Below are 11,755 nucleotides of genomic sequence, written 5' to 3' on the forward strand. Positions count from 1 at the left end.
TCGCAAACCCTACGCATATGACGATCGACCCGTACCAAACCCGGCGGCCCCATCAGCCCACCCCAAAACACACCTCACGCCCCGTAAAACGACCCGTCGCAACAAGATTTCCAGCGTGTATCGCCTACTCCGTGTGGACCCAACTACCACAAGGCCATCACAAGACTATCTGCCCTATAATCCCGCCCTACAACCCACCCCGCGCTTAACCTGCCCTCTCCAAGCCCCAAACTATCCATCTAGCGTACCAAACACCGCACTTTGCGCCGTTTTTTTGCTGGTAGACGTCAGCCCTATCTCAGGTAGTACTCCGATAGCTTATCGGGCTAGCAATAGGCGCGAAATTGTATCTAGACGTCATGTCAAGCTGACTGGCGCCCCGGAGATCTGCTGCGGGTTCCAATCATGTGTCGTTGCGCTTGTTTGGAGCCAAGTTGTTCGAGAGAGGGGAGCTAGCAAGCGAGGTTTGGATGGACTGCGGTGGTTTAAGGTGGGTTTTCGCTCGTCGCTTGTTGGCTTCCGCGGTTGAGATCGGGTTGTGGGCGCTTAGGTTGGAGTGTCCTCTCGAGGTGGGGATGTAGGGTGGTTGACGGGCGCGTTGGTTGTTAGGGCTACCGGTCAAAGTGGATAGCGTTCGTTCCTTTCTGTCGGGGCGGACGGGTGGTGGGCATTTTGACCTAAAGATGAGTTATTTGGAAGGTTTTCAAAGAGACGGAGGATGAGTGTTTTCAACTGCGACGATGATAGGAAGGAGAGAGATGTTGGGATATTAAACTATTCTGCATACGAACATCGTGTCTTGGATATATGTAAGTGATGACCATATGACTTCAGCGATCAGTAAACACTTCTCTCAGAGTGAGGCTTCCTAGATCGCATCTTTCCGGTTCTTAGCACTACTAGTCGACTTTGTCTCATGATGTACGAGCGTGTTCTGAGTAAGCAAAAGTCTTACCAGTGCTAGATTTGTGTGCTACTAAACAAGAGCCACTGTGCCCACTATCAAGCGTTTAGTCCTGCCAGGTCCTATCTTCGGAATAACGGGTGTGTCTCGGATAGAGTTCCAACAGTTGCGCTTTTAACCAGATCTCTTCCTGTAGCTCTGCTAGCGTACCTGTCGCTTGATGTACGACGAAGCATGATGGATGATTATCTTCAAGCTAGAAGAAGTCAGTAGGGCGCCTGCACGGTAACCTGTCGTTTGAGACGGCTTGTGGGCCCCCATTATCAACTACAAGGATAGTCTTGTAGACCGGACTGAACGAAAACTATGGCAGATGTTGGCACTAAGAGAACTGCGATGCGCCCAGGGTCCATATGATCTGCTCGTGCGATACTAGAGTTTGCGGACGCTGGCAACGGTGATCTCTCATTTTCGATGGTCAAATGTGCGTCCTAAATTGGGCGCGCCAGAGACGCTTGTGCGGGTAAGTTGCAAGTCTTGCGCTCGATGAAAATTGATATTGATGCCCACAAGAAAAATGTAGTAGTGAGCGCTATTGTAGCAGCTGCAGACTAGACAGTAAGGCGTAAGAGTAGCTGGTGTAAGTCAGTTAGCCAGGACGCAGTAGAGACTGTGAATTAATTTGAGTCATGTATTGGCGCATGGTAGCCAAAGGGCTGACGATGCCCACAAGTTGACCATATCATTTGTTGTTCTAGTCCAGAAGATGGGTTGTAGCCTCTTCAAAGAGGGAAAGAATGCCGAGCACATGGGATAGTCTTCGAACTATGTATTGAGAATTGAATGATCGCGCGCATACGATCGTGGGAATGTTTGAATGGAAACTTTCGTGAGCGATTAAAATTAAAATGGAGTCCTAAATAGGACTTGAAATCCGAATGAGAAAAATTGAGACACTGAGTTGAAGGAAGACGATGCAATCTAGTCCAGGACGTGTGCCTCTTTGGGACGTGCAATACCGTATGCCTCGACACTAGGTTCATCTATCTGAATGAAATGAAGAGGCTCTCACATATTTCATCAAAGACCCTAGTACTGAGAGTCTCGATGTGGAGGACCGCTAGAGCAACATGGTGAGGGGTGAAACAAGTAATCTGTACGCAGCGAAGTAGTGCGAACTTTAGTTCCTGAATGGAGAGTCAGATGCCTTCGCTGCATGCAGGAAATACGACAGGACAGACAGGAACACCGATCAGCTTTGCATCTCTTGCGCTTAACTGATCGTATACGCTGACAGGCATGGGTGTCAAACGGTAATGAGTCGCAATGAGGCCTTCCATCTGAGGCTGAGCAAGATTTAAGTTCCAGTGGCGATAGGCTCTTGGTGGAGTGTTCAGCTTCATTTCAGCGTCGTAATGCTGGGAACCCTCGATCGGTGGCGGCGGGGGCGGTGGCGATCAACATCTATTTGGAAAGGGGGATCTCAGCACAGTGATCTGCTCCATTCTTTTGCAGTTCGCCATGCAGAGAAGGCCTATTCCTGGGAAAGAAGGGTGCAGACGCGTCAATGAGGCGTGCCCTGAAACTCCTCCAGGATGGCAGGCGACCTGAATCGGCCAAAGCGACACTCCTGCAGCTTCATAGGAATCCGGTCGAATCTGTCGCCACTGCGTACATCTGTATCATGTGGCAGGTCTGTACCTGGCTTTGCTCACCTCTATCGATGGAGGTGGCCTGTTACGTGATGCGCGTCTGCCGTCGGCTATTGCGGGAGCTCATCGATCGCGGGTTTGGCATCGTCGGCATGCTGCGCGTACATGACGGCCTCGCCGAAAACCCCACGCGTTATGCCACGATATGTGTCGAGTGATTCCCAGCGTCAGCTTGCACCGTTGATAAATCTATCTGTCGGCCTGAAACTTCGGTTGGTCGGTACATGGCAAGCTACCGAGATCTAGAGGCACGGCTGTCATGCAAGATTGACGAAATGCGGAAGCGGAAGCGGGCAGGCTCACCGATGAAGATCTGGAGGAATGTCAGAAACGGGCCGAAGACATGCGATGGATCTATCGTGAATAAAGGAGCAAGATCTGATTTTTCTTTTCCCATCGTGTGTGTGTGGGAGAACTGCTGGTTGGAGTTGGGGAAGCGGCCAGCGGGGCGGACTGGGTATTTGGGAAGGGCCGAAGAGCTGCCGAAGTATCGTTGAGATGCCGCTCGGGAGCCCGCCACAATGAGCGCGGGCACCCTGGAGTCTCCAGACACCCAAAGCGCAGCTTTTATTGGTGGGTGTGTTGGCCGGCAGGAAGTGGCTTCGCGTAATGCACACTGCGTCCCTGGTGGCGTCGTGAATTGCGCCCGCCCTATCAAATCCCCTCAAAGCCGAAGGCGCAAAGGCACAGCAGCTCGCCAATCTGGAACAACAATGGCAGTATCTGGTCTGAGTCTTACCCCCTCTGCGATGTCCGTCACCCCGCCATCTTGGACTTTCAGTCCGTGGACTGTGTTCTGCCTTATTCCGACAAGAGGTACGCTAGAGCTAGCACGGTTCCGTTTCGAGCGCTGTGCATGATCCTTTGGCGGGTACAAGGTGCCGTACCCTAGATCTCAAGAGCACGGAGCGGTACGTTCTGATCGGTGGGGCGCATCGAAATACCTCGCCGACCACTCTGATACCCACTTCGCGACCGGTGATGCTGTTTACTAACCATCACTGGAGACGAATAGATGGAATCGGTCATGGGACAAGGTGATGCGTTCCGAAGAGATGGATCAGGATTCAGGAGCGCTGTAGCACAATCACCGCTGCTGGTGTCAAGAACTGTCAGTTCATATTCGTCATACGATACCCGATGAACTGGCTAAGCCGAGATACTCATATGCCCTCCACATACCGAGTTTCAATTTTGGCTTCGTTTTTGGAGAGCTCCAAGTCCTACCTGGGTATCTTGCAGCCGGCGGATTTCAGAATAATTACAAGTCGTCAGCCGCGGCAGCATCAGCAGCCGCATCATGCTCAGACTTGACATCTCATTGCCACAGACACGACTCGATCGCTCGCTGACGCCATTTCATCGACCCGCTGTTGCGGAACGCTCAGGTACATCGCTATCGGGTTCTCAGATCCTGCAGGTTGCGATAAAACGAGTTAGTTTCAATCAAGCGATCCTGGAAGTTCATGCGCCCCCTTGTCGGTGCAATTCCATAGTGTCATCATCGCTTTCCGATTATACCCTCAGGATCCGGCCTTTCACGCCAAGCTAACTAGCGTGTAGTCGGTGATGCATGAGTATGGATCTAAATGCAGATTCCCCTCCCCGGGCGCAGGGGCGAAGAAGGCGCATCAGATCTGATGAAGACTCCGATACGAACTGGCAGGGAAACTGACTCGAGCTTCACACCACTACATACCATTACATCGTGGCTGGAGATTGAGTTTCTTGAGATGCTGCGCTTACTATGCAGCATTACCCAAGGTTTGCCGAGAGACAAGATGACACCGTGTAATGATATGCAACTTGTACGTAGTGATCGTCCACTAGGTTACTGAAAACATCCGACGTTAAGCATCATTGCGCTACCATCTTCGGATGCACGTAAGCTTGTAGCGTACCAGACTCTTCTAGACCGATTTACCGCTATTTCGAGATTCCGCGAAGAGGTTGGTGTTGAGTTGGCGACACTTTGCAATCGCTTGCCATCTCACTTGTCTCAGAAGGCGAGCGATGCACGATCTGAAGGCGACGCCACTGAGATATAGTGTGTTTGATCACCAAGATCGATGTCTTCTGGAAGGCGATCAGAGTGGCGAGATACAGCAGATCTGCGTGAGAGGTGTGAGTGCTCGAAGCAAAGGTATGCCGGTGGCAGTTCCCTACGGTGAAGAGTTTCTGCCGGGTTATTCCAGGTATCGCAGCGTTGATGTAACATGTTGAGGGCCCAAGAGCAGGATATTCACTGCTAACGGTACATAGGATTCAATCGCTGTCGGTGTATATCAGACCGGCTTATGTGCCTCTCCATGGTTAGCTTTGGCGCCTGCATTGCATCGGCATTGCTGGATGGTACTACCGAGTTTGGCATGCGCCTTGCCATCGCTATTAGCCGCTGCTGTTTTACGAGCATCCTACGCCTCGTTCCCCTGCCAGACATGCCTTGGTACTTGCGGTGAGTGTTGGTCAAGCACACAATGCTGCAACATGATTGCGACTACTGCACATGGGGTTTGAGGTTTTGACCGGTCTGCAAGATTGTAAAGTGCAGTAGCACCCAGTCAACAACTTTGAGATGTCTGGCGGTCAAGCTTAAGTGCATCGTTGGCATTGCTTCAAGGGAGAGTGCCGCAATGTCGCAGATTGTCTAGAGTGAACGGTGATTGGAGTACCAATGAGTAGTTGTATGAGATCAGCCTATTTGAACACCGCATGGTACATGCCGAAGCAGAATGCTAACGTAGAACGGCTGTCTAAAATGAACCGCGAAGATTTCATCCAAGATGATCCAATGAGTGGTACTCAGCAGACTGCCAAAGTACCTTCCGCCTACGGCTGGTACCGGGACAATGAGACTGAAGGGCAGCTTAAGGGTGAAGCGCCGGTAGCGATGCTTGTCGGTCTGTTAACGATCAAGGTTTCGAAGGAGTAGTCTGTGAGCTAGGCACACCGTTAAGCGGCAGCTTGGGGGCCTCTCAAGATGTGATCAACAGTGAGCCCTGGATTTCGTGGAGGGTGGTGTCTCCCACACTCGCATACAATGCGGTGTAGCTACGCGAGTACCAAGCAATGTGGAAGCATTCAGGGGATTGTACAGAGAGCTGTAACTGTACGGCGATGTTGAACACGATCTGATGGCGATGGCAGGGAACATGGTTGATGAAACACATCAGCGGCCCCGGGGAAGCGATCGGGCCTATCCGTTTGGTTATTGACATTCGCGGCTGACCTGTACGCCTAACCAAGGTGGGTCTGACAGGACGAACTGTGCGTCTTTGGCCCGCGGACCCAGGATCTGTGCTCGGTTAGCGACACGCGCATACATGCCGTCATTTGGCTAGCATAAGGTTCAGACGAACCACTCGCTTCACTAAGGATTTGACCTCTCGTGAAGCGGACACTAACACAGACAGACGATTATACGGCGATCACAGCCCAGTATCACCGAACAAGGACCGCGGATTGCTGCCGCTGGTTCCGTGCGCCGCCGCCGCTGCCGTCCGCATAGCCAACGTCTGTCATCAAAGTATCGACGAGCCGACCGCGGATGGGTAGCGCGAATGATAGGTTGTCTTGAGATATATATGGCGACGATTGAAGAATAAGTGGTTCGGCTTGTTGCTCGTGGGCAAAAGATTGGGTTCTTGGCCGTATCTCGTATTCTTACAGGAGCCGCTCGAAGAAAGACAGAGATTGCATGCTCCTTACACGTCTCGGTAAACGCATGTGTTCTTGGACTGGAGCACTCAATGGTGGTCCGTCATCGTTTGGAGATGAAAGAGCGAGATTTGCTGTCCCATGATGGTGTCCAGCACTTGTTTGAGGCTACTGCAGGTCCACGATTTCGGAAGAAGAACTTCTTAATATTGCAACCCCTCCAGAGCTCACTGACCAGCACCAAGCGCTTTAACCCAAGGACGGACATTCATTCTCGAGCCACGCGGCTCAACGAAACCCTGGCCTTCGGGTCTTTCTGTCCCAGTATGCGAGGTTGAAGCCATCGCGCTCTAGTCGAAATGCCGTAAGGGCCCGCGCGGGTGATCCGGTGAAGACATGCAACGCGATTGCTACACCCATGCACAGACATATGCCACACAGATTGGTTGCATCTTAATGTCAACCTATCTGGGGTCGATCACCAAGTCCGAGGGATGGAAGATTAGTGCGCTTGTCTAGGAGAGGTACAGGCCGACCGCTGCCATCCAGCATTCAGCTCTGCTCGCACAGTAGGGATACCCTGAAAGGAACCAACTGACAGCTGGCCAGTGCTGTCAAGGAGGAGCGGAGGGACGGAAGGGCGGCCATGCCATCTCGGTATGTTGAAATCCCGTAGTCGCCTACGCCGCTGCTTAGCATGTAGATCAAGAACACGATCTGATGCCCCTGCAGCTGTTTGATCTCGTATCAGCACTGGCTGGTGATTTCAAATACATCGAGAGAAAACGGTCGTCAATCGGGCTATCTTAGATCAGACATATTAGTCTGGTCGATACGGGAAACCTGACCCGCTTAAAGATCCGGGCGCGTCGTTTGAAGTTAAAATCCAAAGATGGCGTTTTGGCTTGGGGTATAAGAGATCGTAGTACTAAAAGCCGTTGGTGGCAGGTCTAATGGCGCAATAGAGACTGTGCATACATCGGGAAGCGCGTGCCGTACATTAGTAGTACATAGCGTCACTCTAGAGACGTCGGCGACCGGGACGCCATGAGAGTCCTGAACTCATTGTTGGGCTACAGGCTGTGGCGGGTAACAATAAATGTGATCGCCCGTAACGCAGGGGCGTCAATAGCAAATATACACCTGCCTAGGTAGGCGGGATTATGGGTACCTTTGGCAAGATTGAGGACGGAGCAATGTAGCTGAGAGGATACAAGATGAAGGGACCCAATAGTTTGGGAAGGTTCCAAGTAACCGGTCGAGTGGGATGAATGTCTTACTGCAAGATTGCCGTAATCGCGTGAGCAGTTATTTGGGGCTAGCACCGAGTTTGGCTTAGCATGCGACACACGTGACCTTGAGCTCTCCGCTCCTTCGCCGGCGGAGACCCTGTGAGAACCGTGATGCTATTCCAGCGCGTCGATCATAAAAAACACCATCGAAGTCGACAACCACATCTGCACCGCAATTGCGACTGTTTTCAGCTCCGACCACCACCATGGTCGACCTCATAAGCCTTGAAACAAAGCCGAAGTGGGGCGGCATACCCGTCTGCTTCCCCGATGACAAGCTGGGTCTCCCATACAGACTAGGCACGTCAAAATCTAACCAGTGCTGCGTCCGGGCGCCGCCATTTATTACCTAAGGCACTTCGGGTTTGAGACGTTCCATTCGTAGGTGGAGGTAATGAGAGTGTGTGGAAACACCGATGATTGGCGAGAGGGCTTCATCATGGCCCGTCAACGCCCCGGGAAGAAGCGTCGTCCGCCACGCCGCCGTCGATTATCGGACGCAATAGCGCGTATCTGCACCCACGTGTGTAGGTACGGAAGACAAGGAGTCGCGCTTCACACTACGCCGACGACCCAAGAAATTGCCAGCCACGATAAGCCCGCATGCGAGGATCCTCACTGGGATTCCGGCCTGGCCCAGACGAGAACTCGTACCTCGTCAAGCAATTGCGCAAAGGGCTATCCGCCTCATTTGGTCATTTTGAAGTCATGCATGTTGCATGATGAGTCCTGAATTCCGCGTCATCCACCACGGGCCGTCGAAGCAGAGGTTCACAATTGACCCTTCACGTTGACAGAGCCTCAACATTGACTTCTTGGGTGGCCCGCACGGTTGACTGTCGGTGGTCATCAATGTATCGCCCGATGGGGTGTGGCTTGAGTGTCCTGTCCTATGGAACCCCCACACTGCACATGAGACGGCGAAGCCATGCGTCCGTTCACACCTGGGGCCCATACCCCGGTTCCGCCTTGAGACTGCATCCTGGTCGGCTGCTGTGCCCCGTACATCCATCATTCTCTGCTGGCTAGCCTTCCACTAAACCACCACCCCAGTAATTCTTGGCTGCATGCGAGAGCGATATTCCTTGTCCTTCTTGCAACCATGCTCGCTCCTAACCCTAGTCCCTTCGGCTTGATCCACAACAAACGCCATCCTTGCTTCGCGGGATGCTCAGAGTCGTAGTATATCGAGTTGGCCCATTCATATGTAAAGCCCCAAACGCTCCCCCATACCACAGTCAGATCGATCGAGCAAGTCCACAACACTCCCACGTCATCTGATCCTCTATCTCCACCACTTTGTCTTCTTCTACACTTGATAGACCTATTCCCGACAACTCTCGGCCCAGCCCGCACTTGCATCCCATCTGCCCATCCCGTGGCATCAGCCTTCTTATCTACAATGGCTACTGTCGTTGCATCTCATAACATTGGAATCTGGCAAGATCGACGGGAACAATCTATGCATATTCCCAACATGCATCTCACCAACATCATGCCTCCCTACGACCAGTCCAGGAATGTCACCAACGCTCCCGTCTCTCGCGATTACCAACCCACATCAAACCATATGGACATCAGCATGCCCCTCTACCAAAACAACGCCCTCCCTACCTCGGTCCCATACCAAGCAGGAGCATTCGCATACGACCCCAGTTCAGTAAACGCATACAACATGCAGCAGCCTTCATACTACCCGCCCGCGATGCCCCATCCCGTTTCCTACGCTTCATCCCATGATGTCCAGGCGCTTCCCACCCTGCCAGATGTCCGACACGTTTTCAACCACAACGTCAAGTCTGAGGGTACATCGCCAGCGCATTCAGGCCATAGCCACATGTACGCTGATCAGTCATTCACATCCGACTGCAAGCGATCAACCTCAGAGCCTACTGAAGGCAGTGGAGTGAACTTCGCCACGGATGTGGACACTCTCATGAGGGCTATCCAGGCGAAACAGACAAACCCGCCCCAAGAACCAGAGCAGAAGGTATGTGGTCTTCCTTTGAGACACCTAAGCCGACCTCGCTAACCACGAAACAGGACGACGTAGTGAAGACTGCTCAGAAGCCAAGGAAGCGTTACCAATGCACCGTCCCCAACTGCAACAAGAGCTTTTACCAAAAGACACATCTTGAGATCCACATTCGCGCCCACACTGGCGACAAGCCATTTCCTTGCAAAGCACCTGGCTGTGGTCAATCTTTCTCGCAACTTGGTAACCTCAAGACACACGAGAGGCGACACACTGGAGAGCGACCGTACAGCTGCGACATCTGTGGCAAGACATTTGCTCAACGAGGAAATGTGCGCGCGCACAAGATCGTCCACCAACAGATCAAGCCTTTCAGCTGCAAACTCGACGACTGCGGCAAGCAGTTCACCCAACTAGGCAACCTCAAGGTTAGTCAAACGCATCATATGCCTCTACAACATCACTGACCGACTCTAGTCGCATCAGAACAAGTTCCACGCCGCTACTCTTAGATATCTCACCACCAAGTTTGCGACCATCAACCCAGGAGATTACGTCTCTCAGGAGGACAAGGAGCTTTGGGAGTACTTTGCCTCGCTATACAAGAACTCCAACAAGGGCATCAAAGGTCGTGGCAAGGATAGGCGCATCTCCGCCATGTCAGCGTCTGCCTCCTCATACCCTTCCTCCTACGCCTCCATGCCAATGGCTTCCATGTCTCGAGGCTACGCCAGCTCTTTCCACCAACACAGCAGCGATCGTAGCAGCCGTTGCTCTTCGATGTCGTCTGACACTATTCCAATCCAGAGGGCAGACAGCGCATACGACTTCAGTGCACCGATGCACAACGGATACCACCAGCCCCAAGGCAATGGCTACGACGACAAGGTCTTCCCAGAGCGGATGATGTACTGAGCATGCTTGAACACTTCGGAAAACTTCGGTCGAATTAGTGGGAGTTCTTGGATATCGGCGCAGAAACGTTGCGGGCATCGGGGTCACGGGTGATAGGTACCCAAGCTAGCGCAGCGAAGGGTACATTCGCATCTTCTCTTTCATCTCCTTCGTTTACACAGGCGTCATGGTATAGTCACGCGACATCAGTAATGTCTGTTATGCATTTTCATGTATGTCCATCATGTTTGGCGTTTAGCACCCCATGTATCCTCATTTCATGTACGCTTGTTTGGCAATCGGTCGCAAAAGGTTTTTATTGTCGTTGCCATACCCCGGCGCGCATTGTTGTACGAATAGAATAGCATTATGACACAAAGAACAATTATCTACCCAACCACCATTATCTTTTTCGGTTTCCCTCAAACATGAACAAAATGCAGCGTGGTGCAACATGACTCACCGCTCAACTGCTGTTGAACGGCTGGATGGTGTGCGACTGGCCCGCTGGTCATGCAACATGCAAGGCGACTGCCCAACCCATTCACCGCAGTTCTGCTCGCAACAACCTTCGCTTAGATTTGCGCCTGAAGGCTCAGTAGCTTGACATGCGGGTGGTGTAATTGCATTAGCTACACGCCCAAACGCACCTTAAATTTTAGCTGGGCTGTCCATGCCTGTAGAGTTCATGACAGGAACTGACGTTTCTGGGCTACGGCTCACTGCCGCCGATTGCCGACAAACTACGCACTGGCGCGAGTAAGTGGGTTGCAAGCTGCCTAAGGTAATGCGCCGCGCAGCACTTGCAAGCTTGCACAAGACCAAAGGCCCCATAGTGGACCGCAGTGATACACTCAAGATTCATGAACAGTTTTTCTGGCCCAATTTTCCAGTCAGTCTGCTCGTCGCAAAACCGACCACCTCTCCATGTCCTCAGCGAGGCTGATAGCAACCCAACCGACCAATCGCATCTTGCGCAGAGCTTCTCCGCGGCTCAACAGTGGGAGGATAAAGCGCAATTGGGCAGGTCAAGAGATGTACATCCCGCGCTTCCGCCGCCCCCAGATCGCATACCAGGTTTCCAAAGCCATATGTATGCAGGCGTTCTGAAGAGGATGTAGGACGGATCGCTAAGCGACCAATAGCACCATCTTTGGGCTGCCATGCGCCGGATTCCGAGGCGTCCTCAGACTCTTTCACGAAGGCAAATGATATTGGCCATTGTCTGGAACGATCAGGGTACGTAACTTCGCCGTCTTGATGAGTCGCAAATGACGTTAAATACGGTGCGACTAAGCTTGAAATGCCCGAAGCCTCACTT

At 52.3% G+C, this 11,755-nt stretch overlaps 1 protein-coding gene across 1 annotated transcript; it reads left to right on the plus strand.

The window, feature by feature from the left end:
- Nucleotides 1–9,060: 9,060 nt before the first annotated feature.
- J4E78_003826 (uncharacterized protein) lies at nt 9,061–10,455 on the plus strand (the record flags this gene model as incomplete). The annotated part of the gene is made up of 3 exons (XM_049364460.1): nt 9,061–9,555; nt 9,609–9,968; nt 10,018–10,455. The coding sequence occupies 3 exons, from the start codon at nt 9,061–9,063 to the stop codon at nt 10,453–10,455; spliced, it is 1,293 nt and encodes a 430-aa protein (XP_049223538.1).
- Nucleotides 10,456–11,755: the final 1,300 nt, after the last annotated feature.

This window comes from Alternaria triticimaculans (genome assembly GCF_023758025.1).
Source record: "Alternaria triticimaculans strain BMP 0046 chromosome Unknown scaffold_4, whole genome shotgun sequence".
Taxonomy (NCBI): domain Eukaryota; kingdom Fungi; phylum Ascomycota; class Dothideomycetes; order Pleosporales; family Pleosporaceae; genus Alternaria; species Alternaria triticimaculans.